This window comes from Mastigoproctus giganteus, chromosome 11 (assembly GCF_048544385.1).
Source record: "Mastigoproctus giganteus isolate SK-2022 chromosome 11, ASM4854438v1, whole genome shotgun sequence".
Taxonomy (NCBI): domain Eukaryota; kingdom Metazoa; phylum Arthropoda; class Arachnida; order Uropygi; family Thelyphonidae; genus Mastigoproctus; species Mastigoproctus giganteus.
Window position 1 is genome coordinate 146,388,726 of NC_143585.1, and position 21,954 is coordinate 146,410,679.

The 21,954-nt window shown below is 35.6% G+C and overlaps 1 protein-coding gene across 1 annotated transcript in view; it reads right to left on the bottom strand.

Annotated features, from left to right (window-relative positions):
• The window catches only part of LOC150078503 (DEP domain-containing protein 1A-like), a 205,152-nt gene that overhangs the window by 78,308 nt on the left and 104,890 nt on the right, over window positions 1-21,954 (bottom strand). The window contains exon 5 of the mRNA XM_090384587.1: window positions 3,733-3,803. Coding sequence (XP_090240713.1) covers window positions 3,733-3,803 — 71 coding nt within the window. The remainder of the gene's footprint in view (window positions 1-3,732; window positions 3,804-21,954) is intronic.

The window sequence follows — 21,954 nt, forward strand, 5'->3', positions numbered from 1 at the left end:
GAAACACTTCATGATGAACTGAAGATGACAAATGAAGAGAAAGATAAACACCGACAAGGACAAAATTCAGTATACTGAGTTATGCAAAGCTATTAGAAAGAGACTCAGACAGGATATAAGAAAAGTAGAGCAAGCATTAAGGGAAAACAGAGGGCTTAATTCAGAAGTCATGAGCAGTAATACAGGAAGACAAATGATACTGAAACTGAAGAATAGTGATGGTATACTTATAAACAGCAGAGAAGGCATAATTCAAATAGTAGAAGACTACTATAAAGTATTATATAAGGAGTGAGGAAATGACGCAAGCAGTGGGGAAGATGGATCACAAATTAGCAACACATATGACACACCTGATATTCTTTCCGATAATGCAGCAAACACAAATAAAGGACATTCTTATGTCCTTTATTTGTGTTCAGTTCTTTATTTTGATATAACAAAACTAAAGAACTAAAACGGTCTTGTGCAGGACACATAGCTCGAAGACATGATGACAGATGGACTAACAAAATAAGAGAACGGTACCCAAAAGGAGCTAAAAGAAAACAAGGAACAACAAAGGAGATGGACGGGTGAAATTCATGAGTTTGTGGGTAGTAAATGGATGGCCATGGCACAAAACAGAAGGAAGTGGAAAACTGCTGGAGAGGCCTCAATCCTGAAGTTGATTGAAAATGGCTGATGATGACTTTTTATTTGCTCCTTCCTTCCTTCCTTCCTTGGCTTGCCGTATGATGACTGGTATATTTTTATTTTATATTCAAATTATACAGTAAAATCTCATTAATACAAAGTACTGGTTTATACGAAGCACATACCATTCCTCTGTGAAAAGACAAGCTTTTCTACATACATGTATTCGCTTATTATAAAATTTGGTATCACAGAGTATTACAAAGTTAGTTTTCACCCTGTGAGAAATAAATGTTGTTATTTTGTATGTTTGATACAAATCTTGGTACAGTTGTTTTATTATTGTCCCTATTATAGACTCCGGCCACCCGGTTCCCTGCTTCCTGAAGGATGGCAATGACGATAGAATTTACTTTTGTGTAAACAAAACCAGTTTACGGTAGCTACAATTTAATTGCACTCTGAAAAACATCATTGTGAAAGATTAGATGTTAACAAAAGAATAAAAATAGTTTTGTGAAAGATTAGATGTTAACAAAAGAATAAAAATAGTTTTTCTAAGTTGTTTACATACACTCCCTCGCTCTCCACGGGAAAAGGTCAGTTGCAATTGTAACACCAGTTCAACAAGTCTTTTGCTAGAGTATAATCTATTTTTTTTTGCCATTTTATCTGAGATAATGTCTTTTTTGGAATTTGCATCTTTAAAAATTAATTTAAAGTTTGTTTATATTAAATCTCATCTAGTAGTGTTATGGTGGATGGGATTAAGCCTGGAAATTTATTAAATTACACCGAAAATTATACAAGAGGCTGATAGGACGGAATGAAGCAAAAATGGACATTGTAAAGGAATACAACATCCTTTTACTTACTTTATCTACAATACTGAAAAACTATTGCAGATAAAGTAAACTTGAAGTGCCTAATACTGGAGCATTGATCAAAAAAACAGGAAACAAATTATTAAATTCGTGGTTCAAAATACAAGAGCTTGAAACAAAACTTTGAGTGAGCGTTATCAACAAATGCTTGCATCTAATTTGCCAATATCAGGTCCGATTTTGCAAGAAAAGGCAAATTATCTAGCTCAGCAACGTGAAATTAGTGACTTCAAATGCAGCAGCAGTTGGCTTCAAAGATTTAACCAGGAATAATTTGGTTTTGCAAAAAACCAAATTATAAAACCAAACTGTGGTGAGTCTGGATTAGTCAACAAAGAAAAGGCTACAGACTGGTTGTGTTCTGTATGGTCCATTCTTGAAAAATATGAGGCAAAGGTTATTTTTAATCTGGAAGAGACAGGTTTATTTTATAATTTGCTGCCTTGTCATGGTGGAAAATTAAGTAAACAAAGATTCACTGTTCTGTTATGCTGAAATTCAGATGACAGTATAAAACTACACCCCCTTGTCATTGGTGCATTTTCCTTGCCAAGATATTTTAAAGAAGTTAGCCAATTTCCCTGTGATTATGAGGCCAATAGAAGTGCTTGGCTTACAGTTAAAATTTTTCAGTCTTGGTTATCAAATGTGGATAGAAGAATGGCTTCAGAAAAAAAAAGGAACATTTTGATGATTCTAGATCGTTGTGTAGCACATTCTACCGAGACACTTAAGTTGACAAATATACGGCTGATGTTTTTACCTCCCAATACCACCGGTTTTCATAAAAGGAGGGAGGAAACAATTTCAGTAAAACTGGAATGTCTTGAATGCTATCCGTAATCTTGTTATTGTTTGGGACAGCATTGCATTAAGTGTAATAATCAACTGCATCAGAAAGAGTGGCTTTGGAGAGAATATCACAAAAAACCATGGTCCAACAGACAAATGTGATAGCAACGTTGAGGAATGGGGGGATTTGAAGGAGCGTATGGATTTTGTTGGCAAATTTGAAGAGTTTGTGAAGGTGGATGGTGTAGTTTCTATATCACAGCAATGCAACACCAGAAAAGCTGCTGAGCACCAAGAAAAACGGTGATGTTTTTATTACTAGCGATGGCAAAAGTGAAGAAGCACACATACTGCCATCTAAAAAAGATGTCCAAAATGCATTGAGTATTATTGAGTTGATAAAGAAACAACTGTGCATTTGATAATGTCTGTGCTGTAGTTAAAAGGCATTTAGGGCAAAAAATTGTGAAAAAAACATTGGATTCTTTCTTTAAATTAGATTAATTTATCAAAAAGTTAATGGTTTGTATGTCTACTTTTATATTAAGATTAATTCTTTTACTGTGATACTAAAATATTCTATATATCAAAACATATACTGTACAATATTTTCATTTCTGTTAATTGCTTTTCTCTTAGGTTATCTTACAAATAAAATAAAATCTTTAAAAAATGTGTTATTCCTATTAGGTATTGTTATGTATTGTTAGACAAGGCTTTTGTTTTTATTATTTTTTATTTGTATTATTTTATTTTATTAATTTAAATCAATTTTTGATATTATTATTTCTTATTATTCTTAGATATATAGTATGTGCAAAAAAAAAAAAAAAAAAAAAAAAGGTAAAATTTTGACCCTTTTGGGGGACCTTCTTATTACAGAACATGAAAATTTAGGTCCCTTGAATTTTCTATTAATGAGATTCAGCTGTATATATAAGTGCAACTAAACTAAGTGAAATGCATTTTCTCATATACCCATACCTGTACAGAAAAATTAAGATGATTTCCAGATAAACAACTACAGATCTGAGACCCAATACAGTATCTAATACTGAGATATGGAATATGCATATTTTGTTCTCTCAAAGTTTAGAAAATGGCAAAGCTCATAAAATATCACTACCATTTTCTAGTATGATGTATCTAATTCAATAAAGAAGGATTCAGTAACAATGCCATGTTTACAAACTTCTAAATAAAAATAAATGGTAGAAAAGTGAATTTTGGCCCTAGTTATGGTAATTCAAAACCTATTCCGTAAGTATAACTGACCAGCATAAATAACCTACTAGGTAAATCTAAATGATAAAAGTAAAAACTTCCTTTTTAAATATTACTTACAAAAACTATATATAAAAAGACGATAAAATCCAAAGGATATCAAAGGTATGTCTAAATTGTTAAAATACTCTTTTACCACATTGAAAACATCAAACTCAAATCCAGGATAGTTAGGAAGGCAGCTACTACTACCACTTGCAAGAGGCCCTAGATAAAAGAAATTATAAAATATTTTACTAAATAACGTTAGTGGTTATCAGAAGTTTCATTTAGCAATAAATTACTAACTCAGCTTCATTAGTATAATTTAATAACTTTATATCACAGTAGTGGCAGATCACCTGACAGGAGACCCTCAAAAATAAGTTTACTGTATTAAATGTTAATAAGGGATTAAAAATCACACAGTAATTTTCTTCCTGCCTAAATATAGTCAAACTTGTACTACAATAGTTTCTGAAGTAATATTTTTCGAATTTTTTTTGTACAGAAATTGGGCATGTGAATCTGTCAGGTGACCCAGCATCAACTTTGCAACTATTCAATTTTTTTTGCATGAAGAGTGGCATGGTACCAACAAGCACTAACACTGTGTTTGTTTAGTTTTAGGTTAATAGTTTTTCTTCAATAACTAGTTCCATAAACATTAACCATGTTATCCTAGTTGTTTTTGGAGGATTTATTATTGTTTTCACTATTACAACCACTGCAGATTAAAAATTTAGATGCTTTCAAAATGGATAAATTTTTTTTGGAAAATTTTGCTCCCCCTCCCCTTTTTAATTAACATAAATAAATTGTGTTCAATAAATAATTTTAAGTCCTAGTCAAGTTGTTAGCTTATTTTTCAAATTAACTAAAGATTTAGTAAGTTACAGTTTAACATTCATACAACCTTTGAATCGATAATTTTGGCAAAAAATATAGTGTCTCATAATTATTAACTTATAGCTAATACATCTTAGTAGCATCGTACCATTTTAATTGCAGTAAATAAATAGATTGAATCACAAAGGTAGTTTTTTTTTGTTTTTTTTGTTGATTTTAGTTGAGAAATTAGAAAGTCAATAGCACTATTCGGAGACATAATAGCAAAGCACTTACTACACAACAAGATCTAGTAACTGCACGTGTTGTTATACCTTACCTCTTAGTTTGTGCAGTAATTTAACTTCTAGCATTGTTGCTGTTATGGGCACTGCATCAGGCATACACGTAATTTTATTCAACTTAGAATCTTACCTTAAAAAAGAAGAGGAAAGCAAAAAGCACAAATAAGTGAGAATATCTTAGCTTGGGAGAGAATAGTTGATAGTAGTTCTCTTTCAAATCAAAGCCACATTTGTTGTACTTGTGGCTTTTCCGAGGAAATTTCTATAGACTGACATGATAAGCTAAGTGGGATGTCTTTGTGTGCTTTTGTTAGAGAAAGTGTGAGAAAGTTAAGCACCAAATTAACATTCTGATGATTATGTAGAACAGGGTTCATACCATTGAAGATATCACTCAGCTGCCCAGCACAACATTGGAGACAGAATGAGTCCATGGCAGAGCATGCTGGTCCCACGGCACACTCTGCCATGGACCAGGGCTTTTTTTTTTTTGTAAAATATAAACTTGCAGAATGCTAATGAAATCACCTAAGGAGGGGGTGCCCCCCAATTTTTTTTTTTTTTTTTTTTTTTTTACAAAAGCATGGCAAATTTTCAAGGGGGGGGGAGAAAAGAGATTTTACGAAGTGTTAACCAGTTACTTTTTGGGGTTCCCCCCCCCCCTTCCCTTCCTGGGATATGGGGAAAAAAAACTTGTTATCAATTTGGCCACTTGTTACTTTTACAACTTGCATTACACTCTCACTTCTTTATTGTAGCATGGTTATCACACTCACACAATAAACAGTTGTTTATTGTGTAAGTGTGATAACCAAATGAGAATGATACATATTCTCATTTTTTTACAATACACATTCTCATTCCCCAGTGATGCTTTTAAGTAATGGCATCGTAAGCACTAATTTGATATTTTAAATTAGAAAAGTAGAATAAATTGTACAAAACTAATTTAACAGATACTATTTATTTTTAAAAACGTTTTTTTTGGATTTCCACAATAAAAGCACATTATCATATTTCTTATTCAAATTTCCTTTATTACTGTTTATGTCTGTGGTTCCACGACGGCCCCGAATAAGCCAAGGTTTTATTAAGCATTTTCATTATTAATTAAGCATTGTGATTGGTGAATGCTGCAACAGATTATTATTATTAGACATATGGTGTAAGGAAGCCTGAGGCTTATAATGCACCAGCCAAAAAAAAAAAAAAAAAAAAAAATTTCTGAATTACCCTGAGAGAGAGAGGGGGGGGTGGGAGGAACTAGAAGGGAATCGCCAAGAAAGAGAAATTTTTTTTTTTTTTTTTTTTTTGTAGTTGTTGACGCATAGGCTTCTGTGGCCATAATGCACCTCCCAAGGTTTTTGCAGTACATTGATCCAAGCCTGAGGCGGGAATCGAACCTGCGACCTTTGGGTTGCAGGTTCGACTTTACCCACCCGGCTAACCCTGGCGGCAAGAAAGTGAGAATGATGATATTCAGCTCAGGACCCTGGGTGTGCCAAGCACATACTCATCAGATGTGAGCCCCCCCTGGGATGATGAGTCACAAGGTCAAGCTGTGCATTTAGCTTAACTCTCTGCCAACACACACACACACACACTGTACCATATTTCCTAAAAATTATAAATAATTTTTATTTTTATTTTTTTTTAACTTCCAGAATTCTGTTCCAGCACATTCCAGCATAAAAAGAGCCCTGTTGGTGACTATTGTCAGAGAAACAGGAAAATACATTTTGTAAAAGAACAGGTTGAATAGCTGAGGCAAAAGCTGACTATGTAGAGTAGTAATGATCTTTTAAGGGTACAAAGGTGATACTGTTTGTACACATTGGCACTAATAATATTGAGAGCAGAAGGTCTCAGGAGTTAAATAAAAACACAGCAATATTGAAAAAAGTCGGTCAGAATTGAAACTGAAAGTGTCTGAAGTCCTGCACAGACTTGATAGGGAGTGGAGTATATGATGAGAGCTTTGTCTATCGATTTAACCTTGGAGACTGTGCAAGGCTGAGGAGGTAGGCTTTTTCTCAGAGTGGTCTATGCTTGTTAATAGGAGAGACTGTTTGTGGGTACAATAATCAAATCGAATAATCAAAACTCTAATCGAATCAATAATATTGATTCGATTAGAGTAGTATATTAGGTGGGATGGACAGGGGACACACAGACTAAGCAAATTAAAAGTAGATACAGGCAAAGTATGCACTGCTACTACTGGAACAAGCAGCAGCCTTGAAAGCAAGGTGTCAGAGATTACAAGGTCTGCAGGGTATTCTTGTGGACGAATGAAATACACAGACTGTGTTAGAATCTGTGTTAAAGGATAAAGATGACCTGCTAGCATCCCATTTTTCTTCCAACTCATGTATTAATGATCTTGGTAAAACACCTCCCACCATTCCCAACACACTCCATTCAATGCCTCCTGTGGTCTTCCATCAAAAGGATGTCGGAAGGATTTCGACGAATCTTGTTGCTAAGAAAGCTCCAGGTTCTAATGGTATTTTTCCAATTGTTCTCAAAACCTGTGCTCCTGAACTTACTTCTGTTCTTTGCTGCCTTTTTTCACTTTCTTATTCCAAAGGTGTTTTTCCTTCTGCTTGGAAATTTGCTCATATCCAGCCAGTTCCCAGAAAGGGTGACAAATCCCTCCCATCCAATTATCGTCCCATTGCAATTACGTCTACTCTTTCTACAGTAATGGAGATTAATTGCCAACTCTTAAACTACCTAGAAATTTTCCTTCTGATCAACAATCACCAGTATGGATTCCGTCAGTGTCGATCCACTGGTGATATTCTGGCTTATGTTACCCATTTGTGGACAAATTCAATGGAAAAGTTCGGTGAAACACAAGCAGTTGCTCTTGACATCTCAAAGGCTTTCGATCGTGTTTGGTATAAAGGTCTTCTAAACAAGCTTCCATCTTATGGTTTGCCAACAGTTTTTTGTAATTGGTTATCCAGTTTTCTCTCTGATCGCTCACTGAGGGTGATGGTAGATGGCTCTCTGTCTTCTAACTTCTCCACTAATGCCGGTGTCCCCCAAGGTTCAGTTCTTTCCCCCACTCTTTTCCTTTTGTATATTAATGACCTTCTTCCATTGACTGGAAATCCTATCCGTAGTTTTGCCAATGACAGCACATTGCATTCCACTTTCCATTTTGAGAAACCTTGCCCTGCTCAATCAGCTTCAACTTCTCGAATATCTACTACCAATTCCTTAAATGCCGATCTCCAAGTAATTCTCCAGTGGGCAAAAGACAACTTAGTTGATTTCAATACTTTTAAAACTCAGTCTTGTCTTATATCTTGCAAAAAGGATTCTTCTGCTCCTATGCTTATCTGTGGTGACATTCGGATTTCTAGGCAAAATGATATATCTCTCTTTGGGATTACCCTGACTTTTAATCTCTCTTGACACAAGCACATTACAAATATTGCTTCCTCTGCATCTAAAAAACTTGGTTTTTTCTTTCACGCTCGGCATTACTTTTCTTTCAAACAGCTGTTCACTCTGTACAAATCGCAAATCCTCCCTAACACGAAATACTGTTCCCACATCTGGGGCAATGCCCCCAAAACTTCTCTCAGGATTCTAGATTCCATTTAGAAGAGGGCAGTTAGATTAATTAATGCTCCTCTCTAACAGAGTCTCTCCACTCGCTGTCTCATAGACGTAGTTTCTGCTGCATGCCTTTTGTACAGATACTTCCACGGACACTGTTTTTCTGAATTGGCTTCTATAATTTCTGCTCTCTCTCTCTCTCTCTCTCTCTCTCTCTCTCTCTCTCTCTCTCTCTCTCTCTCTCTCTCTCTCTCTCTCTCTCTCAAAACAGTACAAACACATGCCACTACCAGCCAACTTCCAGTTACTGTCCAACTTCAAACTCACAGAACCAACTTTTCATCTTCCTCGTTTATTCATTCAACTGCCATTTTCTGGAACAACCTTCCTTCATATGTATTTCCTGAAAATTAGTCTACAGAAGTTCAAGTCTAACATCAACAAATATCTTCTTTCGTCTTCTCAACCTCCAACCCAAGCACAGTACTAAGTACTATAGGTTTTAATACCTGTCGTGTGTGTGTGGGGTTTTCATAAAAAAAAAAAATCAAAACTTATTTACGATCGACAATGTCTGCATAATGAATCTCTAATTTGGCAATAATTTCAATAGAAAATGATCTTTTGGAACAAATAAAGATAAACGAACAAATTAATAAAATCACACTTCTTAAAGCATGGAAACAAATTTGTATAACTTTTTAGCATTATAATTTTCCTTTTATTTTATTATTGTGGGTATGATTAATTGTGATTTAGAATTTAATGATTTTGTTTTTTTTTTTTTTTGTTTGTTGTTTCATTATATTACATGTGAGATATGTTGTAATTTTTTTCTTTTTCAATAAATTAATAATAATTATTTATGCCTTTTTTTATTTTTTAATCCAAATATTTTGGGGTGGCAATTTTGATTTTGCATACTGGTGGTACATAGGGTCGCAGCAGCTCTGGTGACAGTGCAATGTTGAGTCAATTTGGTGTGATATTAGAACTGGGAAAACAAAAATGGGAGTTGGAAAGTGTTATAAGCGTAATGACTCTGATAAGTATAGCAGAGTGGGCCAGTTAATCAGAACTTATATACATAATGAGGGATTTTAAGAATTGAGAATTTGTAAATTTATTTGATTGTTTTTCACACAAGCACGTTAAGAGAGGCAATGAGAGAAAGGGATACTCTTGATCTGATTATCAGCAACTATGCATGCATTAACAATGTGGAGATGAAAGAATCATTAAAGAACAGTGTCACAGTGTACTGATGAAGGATTTACTTAAAAAATACGTACTGTCAAGGATAAAGGGAGGGCCTTTGTTTTTGTAAAGGTGACTATAATGGTCTGGTCTTTTAATGTTTTTAAAATCTATTAGGTAGAATCAACTGTAGATATTACCAAAAATGAATTCGAAATGCGAAGCATTCAAGTAACTTAATCATAGAAGCTACTAAGATTTTCGTACCAGGATTTTAGATCTAAATGGATCAGATGACCTGATGAGACTTGTGTGCAGAGAAGTAAAATGCATGATTTGCTCATAAATTATCAGGAGAGGAGATATGGGAACCTAGAGTAAGATATAAACTAGTTTGCAATTAAATCACAAACTTGGTTAGGAAAGCGAGGTCAGATTAAGAAGTCCTCACCTCCAATAGAGCAAGCACATGACCTTGGTAAAACACCTCCCCTAGCAATATTTTACCCTAGCAATACAATAAGCAACTTAGATTTCAGAAAAGTTTTAACACTGTTGTACACAAAAGACTTCTGTACAAATTGGAACAACGTGGCATTAAGGGCAAGTTACTGCTATGGATAAAGGAATAGGTTGAATGAGAGAAGACAGAGAATGGCTGTCAATGGGAACTACAAGTCTATCATTGTCATTAATAGAGGCATATGATGCAAGAAAGCAAGCTTATGCAGCATCAGCCAAAAAAAAAAAAAAAAAAAAAAAAAAAACAAAACAACCCTTCCATATCAACCCCTCCATTCATTCCAAATGCCTGTCCAGCTCAGCCTTAAATTTATTTAGGCTATCAACTTCTACAACAGAAGATGGAAGTCTGTTCCACCAATCAACTACCCGCTGGCTAAAGGCAACTTTCCGCACATCTATTCTACAACTGTCTTTCCTCAATTTGAATCTGTGTCCCCTCAGATTCTTAATCTGAGCAAGAGGAAGAATCCCATCAGCATTCAGCTGACTCAACCCATTCAAGGCTTAGCATCTCAATCAGATCATCTAGCAGGTGCCTACTCTCCATGTGCTGCAATTTGCAGAACTTAAGCCTTTCTTGGTAAGAGCACCCCTTTGTTCCCCTCACCAGTCTTGATGCCCTTCTTTGTACTTGTTCTAGCAATTCTACATCTTCCTAAAATGAGGCCACCAGACCTGTACACAGTACTCTAGGTGTGGCCTGACCATTGCCTTGTATAATGGGATAATCACCTTCCCTGTCAACAAAATTCCTATATATCATTGACAAGACTCCATGACCTGCCCTGGCAGCCCCTCTGCACTGCTCAGTGAACTTCATATTTGACTGCACAAATACCCCAAGGTCTTTTTCACTTTCCACTTCCCTGAGTGTAGTACCACATAGCTGGTACGTTTCTCTCTTCGGTTATTGCTACCCATATGGGGTACTGTGCATTTGTCAATGTTAACCTTCGGTTGCCAATTTTCAGCCGATTTCCCCAACTTATCTAGACCAGTTGGAGTAGCATACTGTCTTTACTGTCGTAAACAACCCTGCCAACCTTTGTATCATCTGCAAACTTTGACATTAAACCTGGTATACCTTCATCAATATTATTGATAAATATACAAAACAACAATGGGCCCAACACCAAACCCTGGAGAACTCCACTAATAACATTTGTTCACGAAGAGCAGTGTCCATTGATTACCACTCTCTGTCGTCTCCCAGTCAACCATCCCTTTATCCATTGTAGCAACTTACCCTTAATGCCATACCTTTCCAATTTGTACAGCAGTCTTCCGTGTGCAACAGTATCAAAACTTTCCTGAAATCCAAGTATATGATATCAAAATGATTTTTGGCATTCAGTTCCTTTGTGACCACATCATAGTATCCAATCAAATTGGTTAGACAAGACCTCCCTTTAACAAACCCACGCTGTCTCTTAACTATTATTGCAGACTTGTCTAGATGATCCTGCAATGCTTCTTTTAACAGTGTTTTCATGTAAGTACTACTATATCTTTCGAAATACTTGATAAGTAATAAATGCACAAAATTTAAATATCACTACGGAATTAGTGATATTTAAATCACAGATAAATGAAAAGCTACAAAAAATTTAGCAAAACTCACTGTTTTCAACAAAGGAGAAAAGATTGATTCCAGTCTCTGTAATATGGCCTCCTACAGCCTTTCTCTAGTTAAAAATTGAATAAATGTATACTAATCCACCTTGATCACAATACATTTGTCTGAAATGTGACTTGTAAACTTATATACAACTAGAAAGGGGACAAACATTGACATTTTGGTTTAAGCAAGGGGTGTAAAACTCGGAAATACTCTTGGAGATTTTTCATGTGCACACTGGTATGACATTACTGAAAAAAATGTAGGAAATATTTAGGAAATACAGTCATACCTCAGTTAATGTTACCTCTGATAATGAAGCTTCGATATAACGAAGTTCGCAATTTCAAGCCCCATTTAACATAAAAAATATTCCAATTTAAGGCCAACGCCCGACAATCATCTGATTGGTGACTGACGCTGACTTGTTACATACTCCTGAGTGCTCCTGAGCTGTGGGTGTGTCTGTTATAACAGTTTGGTGTGTCATTCGTCTAATTTAGTTGTTGTTTACACTTTATGTGGTGTGTTTCAGTGTGGTGCATTACAATACCTGATTGATGTTGTTTCAATGTGGCGCATTGCAATAATTGATGTAGGTTCTTTGATAGCATTACATTATGTAGATTTTGTAAATTTTAATAGAAATATTTTTTTTTTAGTTAAAATGTCAGAATCAAAGAAAAGAAAAGCAATTTCTTTGGAAACTAAACTAAATATCATATGACGTGTAGAAAGCGACGAAAGAAAATCCGATGTGGCACATTCTTTAGGATTAGCGCAATCAACTTTAACAACCATACTAAGTCAATCAGAAAAAATAAAACAGTCTGCTCAGAATTGTACAGATGTTACAGAAGCAAAATTAACTCGCTTAAGAAGTCCAATTTTAGAAAAAAATGGAGAAAATGTTAAGTTTGTGGATAGATGATATGTCACAACATCATATGTCTTTAAGTCAAATGGTGATTCAAGAAAAAGCATTATTTTTGTTTAATCACCTGAAATCTAAACAAACTGAAGAAATTACGGAAACTTTTTGGGGCTTCTCGTGGTTGGTTCAAGAAATTTAAAAAACGGGCCAGGATTCATAGTGTAAAATTTACAGGAGAAGCTGCAAGTGCAGATGTTGAAGCTGCAAATCAGTTTCCAGAAAAACTAAAGGAAATAATTGAATGTGAAAATTTTTCACCAAATTTGGTGTTCAATGTTGACGAAAGTGGTTTGTTCTGGAAACGGCTACCATCAAAAAGCTTAATTTCTATTGAAGGAAAATCAGCTGCTGGGTTCAAAGCAGCCAAAGACCGTTTAACATTACTCTTTGGATCAAATGCCTCTGGCGATTATAAATTAAAATTGTTATTAATTTTCCATTCAGAAAATCCGAGGACATTAAAAGGTAACATAAAAATGAATTTACCTGTAATATGGAAAGCAAATAGAAAAGCGTGGGTTACCAAGGAGTTATTTACTGATTGGTTTGTTAACATTGATAGCAATTGAAAACATTGATAGTTCTTGGAAAGAAGTCATTAAGAAATGCTTAAATGGAGTTTGGCGCAAAATATGGACAGAAGTTGTACTAGAAGAAGAAAATAACATTCAAGAAATTAGAAATTAAGTTATCCAGATGGCTCAATCAATAGGTTTCGAAAATGTCGATGAAGAGGATGTTAGAAATGTATTGAATGTAGAAGATGGTGGTTTTTCAGTGGAAGATTTAGAAAAGCAAAGAAGACAAAGAAAATGAAGCTTGTTAGCAACGAAGACAAAGAAAATGAAGACAAAATTAAAGAAGTTCCTGTCTAAAAAGTGTTAACAACCAACGATTTAAAAAGGTGCTTAAATGACATTGAAAACATTTTAAATTTTTTTAGTGAAAATGATCCTGATTTAGGAAGAAGTGTTATTGTTAAGCGATCAGTGTTAAATGCAATAACTCTGTATAGGCAATTGTTATATGAAAGAGAAAAAAAAGCATAAACAATCAACATATTTTAAAATGTGATTTCACTTTGTATGTAAGTTGACTGTTTATTTAATAAAACTTTTCTTTGTTTGAAAAAAAGTTTTTCATTTTCTTTACGTAGGAATGTATCCCTATTCTGGCCATAGTATTTTTACCTCTGAAAACGAAGTTTCGCTTAACAAAATTATTTCATGAAACGCATCCTATTCGTTAATCGAGGTATGACTGTACAGTCAAACTTCTATGTTCTTTGATCGTTCCCTTTAAAAAATTCATTAAACAGAAATTTTGTTATAAAGAAATATGACCTTTTCAACAGTGAAAAATACTGTAAATTCAGAAATACGCAGGTATGAATAAAATTACTACTTACATGATGCGCATAATGTATTAGTACACTTTTAAGAATTATGTCGTAAAATATTTGGTTATTTTTTATTGTACACTGGATGTTTGCATTTGTTTAAACACACAAATATATTTTGTTACATTTTCTTCCCACTGAAGGCCTCAATGCAAAGTTTCAAACGCTGACAAAATTTTTTGTTTGGATGCTTTAATATTGCTATTGCCCTCATTCCCTTCGTTGTCCTTATTTTCATCCAACTCATCGTCAATATTGTCGATGGAGGCAGTCAGCACAATGTGCTGATGTGGGATTTACTTAAAGACAGACTTCTGTAGCTGATGCAAGCCAATAAATTTTCCTTGAAATTTTATCGTATTTTTGATTAGTTAACGTATTAATTTGTGATTTATAAATAGATTAAATAGGCTTAGTGGCGTTCATTAGCTTATTTTTTAAAGTTAGCTAGTGATTTTGTAACTTAAAACTTGCTACTCATACCGCTATCGTATTAGAGTTTTTGGCAGGAATACTGTAGGTTAACCAGTAGCGGTTTAAACTGTAATAAATAAGTATTTAATCACCTTTTTGGAATATATCTTTTGCATTTTTGATTTTTAACATATTAGTGTTTTACAAATAGATTAAATAGGCTTAGGATTAAGCCTATTTAATAAATATGCTCCAAAATGTTGGAGTCACTACAATGAGATCATTATCAACTTAAATTTGTCAAGAACAATTTCTCCACTGATCAAACCTCGCTTGGAACTCTTCCCAAGGTTACTCAATGCCTTGTAGTAGTTCATGCCTCTCATAGCTGTTAATTGGCATTTTAGCAAAACAATTCTTAATCGTTTCCGTCACATCTTGACTCCACACTTTTACCAACTCAGATATGTACAACCGAAAATCTATAACAGAATCTATAGGTTGGTTGGTTTCTATTCTCAGTATAATTTTTTCAGTATGGGCCTTCAGTAGTGCATTTTCAAATCCTTGGCTGCAGTTTAGACACGGTATTTGGAGGGAAGAAAACAAGCTTCACATTTATAAGTTTCGAAATACCAAGTAAAGGTGGGCAGGGCAGCTGTTGACAATCAACGTGATTTTTCTGTTTTCTTTCGTCATCTTTCTATTAAAATTTAAAATCTAATGTTCAAATTTAAAAAAAAAAAAAAAGTTTCTTTCCAATAGATACAGTCTTCTTCGATTGCAACTCCACTTTTATCAGAAATAACTTTTGAGTAAGCTATTGTGCTCTTTAAATTTGACCAGCCAACCAGAACTGGCTAGGAATGTTTTATGTTCCAGAAAAGATGTGTACTCCATAGCCTTCTCTTTTATTAATGGCCCTGTTATCGGCACGTTTTGGTCTCGAATCAACTTCTTCAACTTAAAAACTGCTGCATTTACATCTTCATACAGGCATAATTTCTCATGCTTCCGATTGGGTCCCATTTCTTGAAACAGGTTGAAATTCGGAACAGTTTTTCAGAATGGTAAAAACACTACTGGCAAGGAATACCAAATTTTAAAGCAATTTTTTTTTTAATGCCTCAATCTACACTAAGCATTTCCACTTTTTCACACTAAAGGAGAATTAAGGCTTTCCTCTTAGAGGCTGTAAGGTTACTTTCACAGCAACTACAACAAAACTGAAATTAGGGACCACTTGTACCTACCATGTAAACAGAGACAGGTGAAATTTAGTGAAAGAAAGGGTGGATGACTCATTTCTTCAAACAACGTATGAATTTCCAGGATAAAGGAAAATCAAACTCTCCTAATTCTCTAATAGGATGCTTGCAGCAGAAAACAGGTTGATCAGACCCAATGTCCATGTCAGGAATATTCCTTAATGTTTGCCAATGGCTGTGAACACATAGATAGCAGCTGACCAGTGTGACTACTCAGTACAGTCATTAGCATTAGCAGAGGCATACGATGTAAGATAGCAAGCTTATGCAGCATCGGCAAAAAAAAAAAAAAAAAAAAAAAAAAAAACACACACGCTCCCATTTCACCCCTCCGTTCGTTCCAAGTACCTTTCCAGCTCACCCTTAAATTTATTTAGGCTATCGACCTCCACAACAAAGGATGGAAGTCTGTTTCACCAACCAACCACCCGCTGGCTAAAGGAAAACTTCTGCACATCTATCCTACATCTGTATTTCCTCAATTTGAATTTATGCCCTTTCAAATGATTATTCTGAGCAAGAGGAAGAATTCATCAGCATTGAGCATGCTCAAACCATTCAAGGCTTTATACACCTCAATCAGATTACCTCGCAGATGCCTAGTCTCCAGACACTGTAATTTACAAAATTTAAGCCTTTCTTCGTAAGAGCAACCCTTTGTTCCATTCACTAATCTTGTTGCCCTTCTCTGTACTCATTTCAATATTCTACATCCTTCTTAAAATGAGGCCTCCAGACCAGTATACAGTACTCAAGGTGTGGCCTGACCATTGTCTTATATAAGGAGTAATCACCTCCTTATCCCTGCTAGAAAAATTCCTGTATATCATTACAAGACACTATGAGCTACGCTTGCAGACCATCTGCACTGTTCAGAAAACTTCATATCTGCTGCACAATTACCCCCAGGTCCTTTTCGTTCTCTACCACTGTCAGTCTAGTACCACAGAGTTGATAAGTCACTCTGGGGTTGCTGCTTCCCATATGTAGTACTTTACATTTGTCAACGGGAGCCTCCGTAGCCAGGTGGGAAGGAGCAGCAGTGCGTAGCACACGCTTCTTGATTAGACCGGGGTTTGAGCCCGTCACCACCAAATACGGACGATGAGGAAAGGTCAGGGAAAGACCACCGCGTGACCCGGAGCAATATGGCCTTAGTTGCTAATGCTCCTAAAAACCAAATAACAAACAAACATTTGTCAATATTAAACTTCATTTGCCACCTGAGGCCCATCTGCTCAACTTTTCTAGATCCTGTTGCAGCAGCGTACTGTCATTAGTGTCCTTAACCACCCTGCCAACCTTCGTATTGTCTGCAAACTTGGACGTTAAACTTGATATACCATCATCAATATCATTTATAAATACAGAAAACAACAATGGACCCAATACTGAACCCTGAGGGACTCCACTAATAACATTAGTCCACGATGAGCAGTGTCCATTGTTTACCACTCTCTGTCTTCTCCCACTCAACCATCCCTTTATCTATAGCAGCAATTTGCCTCCAATGCCACACTGCTTCAATTTATGCAGCAGTCTTCCATGTTCAACAGTATCAAAAGTCTTTCTAAGAACCAAATATATGACATCAAAGTTATTCCCTGCATCCAGTTCCTTTGTGACCACATCATACTATCCAATCAAATTGGTCAGGCAAGACTTTCCCTTAACAAAACCATGCTGGGTCCGAGCTATAACTGAAGTCTTGTCTAGATGATCCTGCAGTGCATTAATTTTCCTGAAACAGAAGTTAAACTAACAGGTCTATAATTACTTGTGTCACCGTTTGATCCTCCTTTGTGAATTGGGGTCACATTTGCACATCTCCAGTCCATGGGTACCTCTCCCCTGAGTCCAAAGAAGCTCTCATAATTATGGCTAAGGTTTGCTTACTTCCTTTGCTGCCTGCTTTAATATAACTGTATAGATCCCGTCCACCCCACGTGCCTTTCTTGTGTTTATCTTCAACAATTTCTCCTCCAATTTACTCTCAGTTATTACAAGATTATCTAGCTTAATGCCAGAGTTGAATACACCTCTGGCATTCCCCTCCCTGAATAACTCCTCATGTGTGAATGACGATGCAAAATATTCATTTAGTTTGTTAGCTACCTGAGCAGGATCATCAACAGTTGAACCATCAATACCCGGTGGACCAATCTGATTCATCCCTTTCCTTCTAGAGTTTACATAGGTAAAGAACTCTTTGTTGTTTTTCTTTGCATCCTTTGCCAAGGATTTCTCATAATCTGCCTTTGCCTGCCTAATCTCCTTTGTGACTTGGTTACAGACCAGCTTATATCTATCATATGCTTACATGTCACCCATTAATTTATATGTATCCCATGCATTTTTCTTCTCTGCCACATGTCTCATTAGTTCATCTGACATCCATTTAGGCCTAAACCTTGAACAATATTTCTTAGTTGGTATGTAAAGCCTAGTAGCTTCCAAGATAAATTCTTTGAATGCTTCCCATTTTGAATTTGCTGTTCTTAACATCATCAGTTGGTCCCACTGTACAGAATTTAAATACTGTCTCAGACCACCGTAGTCACCTTTACGAAAGCAAAAACCCTTACATTTACCCCTGATGGTAGTTACTTCTTTGAGTAAATCCCACTTCAGTACACTGTGATCACTGCCACCTAGTGGTTCCTTTATATGCAGATTCTTAATGCATGAAGAATCACTACTGATAATCAGATCAAGAGTATTACTCCCTCTAGTTGCCTCCCGAACATGCTGATGAAGAAAACAATCAACCAATAAATCCACAAATGCCTTGTTAGTGTGTGAGTGACCAACCCACAAATTCCAGTCAATATCTGGGAAATTAAAATCCCCCATTATAAGACTCTCTGATTTACTGGCCCACTCTATTTCCCTGTACAGTTTCTTATTATACTCATCAGAGTCATTAGGCCTATTGCACACTCCTACTCTCAATTTTGATCTCCCAATGCTTATGTCACACCAAACTGACTCGACACTGCACTGTCCAGTGATGTCGACTGGCTTCACTTCCTTGGATTTTATGTGTTTCTTAACTAATAGTATAACCCCTCCTCCCTTCCTGTCCTGTCTAACCTTCCTGTACACATTGTACTCCCCAAATTCCAGTTCTGCATTTCTTATATCTGTGTGACACCACGTCTCTGATATCCCAACAATATCTGCCTTTGATGTTCTGAGCAATACCTCAAAAAAAAAAAAAAAAAAAAAATCAGGAAAGGGAATGCCATAGATGAAGTAAACACTGGCAGTGAGCTAGATGACCTTGTAATAACTGAGAGTAAAGTGGAGGAGAAATTGTTGAAGATAAATACAAGAAAGGCACCTGGGTTGGATGGGATCTATCCAGTTATATTAAAGGAGGCAGCAAAGGAAGTAAGCAATCGGTTAGCCATAATTATGAGAGCTTCCTTGGACTCAGGTGAGGTACCCACAGACTGGAGATGTGCAAATGTAACTCCAATTCACAAAGGAGGATCAAAGGCTGACACAAGTAATTATAGACCTGTGAGTTTAACTTCTGTTCCAGGAAAATTAATGGAAGCACTGGTTAAAGAAGCACTGCAGGTTCATCTTGACAAGAATTCAGTTATAGCTCAGACACAGCATGGTTTTGTTAAGGGAAGGTCTTGCCTGACCAATTTGATTGGATACTATGATGTAGTCACAAAAGAATTGGATGCAGGGAATAACTTTGATATTATATATTTGGATCTTAGAAAGGCTTTTGATACTGTTGCACATGGAAGACTGCTGCACAAATTGGAGCAGTGTGGCATTGGTGGCAAATTGTTGCTATGGATAAAGGGATGGTTGAGTGGCAGAAGACATAGAGTGGTAATCAATGGACACTGCTCATCATGGACTAATGTTATTAGTGGAGTCCCTCAGGGCTCAGTGTTGGGTCCATTATTGTTTTCTGTATTCATAAATGATATTGATGAGGGTATATCAAGCTTAATGTCGAAGTTTGCAGACGATACAAAGGTAGGCAGGGTTGTCAAGGACACTACTGACACTATCCTGCTGCAACAGGATCTGGAAAGGTTGAGCAGATGGGCTGAGAGGTGGCAAATGAAGTTTAACATTGATAAATGTAAAGTACTACACATGGGAAACAGCAACCCCAGAGCAATGTATCAACTCTGTGGTACTACACTGACAGTGGTAGAGAATGAAAGGGACCTGGGGGTGGTTGTGCAGGCAGATATGAAGTTCTCTGAGCAGTGCAGATGGGCTGCAAGAGTAGCTCATGGTGTATTGTCAACGATATATAGGAATTTTTCTAGCAGGGATAAGGAGGTGATTATTCCCTTGTATAAGGCAATTGTCAGGCCACACCTAGAGTACTGTATACAGGTCTGGAGGCCTCATTTCAAGAAGGATGTAGAGCTGTTGGAACGAGTACAGAGAAGGGCAACAAGGTTAGTGAACAGAACGAGGGGTTTCTCTTACGAAGAAAGGCTTAAGTTTTGCAAATTGCAGTGCCTGTAGACTAGGCACCAGCGAGGTGATCTGATAGAGGTGTACAAAGACTTGAATGGTTTGAGCATGCTCAATGCTGATGGGATACTGCCTCTTGCTCAGAATAATCACCTGAGAGGGCATAAATTGAAATTGAGGAAAGACAGATGTAGGATAGATGTGCGGAAATTTGCCTTTAGCCAGCGGATAGTTGGTTGGTGGAACAGACTTCCATCCCTTGTTGTGGAAGTTGATAGCCTAAATAAATTTAAGGCTCAGTTGGACAGGTATTTCAAACGAACGGAGGGGTGAAGTGGAAGGGTTTTTTTTTTTTTTTTTTTTTTGGCTGATGCTGCATAAGCTTGCTTTCTTGCATCATACGCCTCTACTAATGCTAAATGCTAATGCTAATTTATTTACCAAACTCCTACCATTGGTGTACATGCACCTGTTCCTATTCTTAGCTACCCTAACACAACCCATGTGTTTACTTGTACCGCAATGACTCCCAGCAGTCTCTGAAATACCCAGATTTTTTTCTTTGTCTTTACTCTTGAACTGAGAATTTTTTTTACTAAAAGTAATATCTAATACATTTTATTTTTTATTTATGTTTGATGTTTGTTATGTATACAAAACCTTTTTTCATTATAACTGTATATAAAAGTTTGTATATCCAAGCGCATCAAATAAAATAAAAAAGTTCTTCAATGTCTGTTACCTATAATTTTTCCTATTTAAAAAAGGGTAAAAAAAAAAAAAAAAAAAAAACAGTTTTTCGACAAAATGGCAAATGAACCACAACTAACCCAAATTTGGGTTAATTGGGTAGGCCCCCAAACAGTTGGTCCTGGGTCCCCAAAGTTAACAGTCCTTCCCTGTCGCCATGAATCCGGAATAACTGTTTTTTTTTTTTTTTTTTGGTTTTTTTTAGATAAGATTTTAGCTCTGTCCATCTTTTTTGTTATCCACAATATACATTTTTTGCACAAAAACAGATTATTTTGTTCACATTACTATATTATGACATGTACAAATATTAACAATTAATGTTAGTTATATAAGTTATTTAAACTCCCAAAAAATTACTCAAATATAGACAATGTTTCTTTTTCAGTTTCTATAATAAAAATTATTGTACATTGTATTAACCAGAGCACATTGTTAATATTAATATTTTGTTTTTTATTGTTACAGTTTTCTAATTCTTAACTCCTTTAGCACTGTCCTGGGTTTTTATCCTTTTGCAGTCCAGCTCTTAAAAAAAAAAAAAAAAAACCCGATTGAAATATGATGTTTGAAAATTATTTATTTTTGGGTTTATATGAGCTAATAGACAGAACAGCATGGCAAAACATTTTAAAAGATTCATAGCAATGGTTGCAGGAGGACAGATGTTCAGAAATTTGACTTCAGCCAGGGGTTTGTTATTTGGTTTTTTTAGGAGCATTAGCAACTAAGGCCAGGGGTTATTGATTGTTGGGATAAATTTTCATCTGTTATTGTAGAAGTAATTAATTTGAAAATATTCAAGGAAGAACTAGACAAACTGTTAGAAGGGGATGGACAGATGATATGGAAAGTTTATTTATTATTATATTTTTTTTTTGCTAATGCTGTATAAGCTTGCTTCCTTGCATCACTGGCCACTGAAAATATTAAACACTAATATTTCTTCCTGGCAGAAAATATTTATAGAACATTTCATCTAGATAATCAACATTCAAAATATCTGCATAAATCTCTTCCTGCTAAATACATTCTTGAAAAATTGAATTCTAATTGTTTGTTATTCAAACATATTTCTTTATATCAAGTTTTTCATTTAGTCCCATG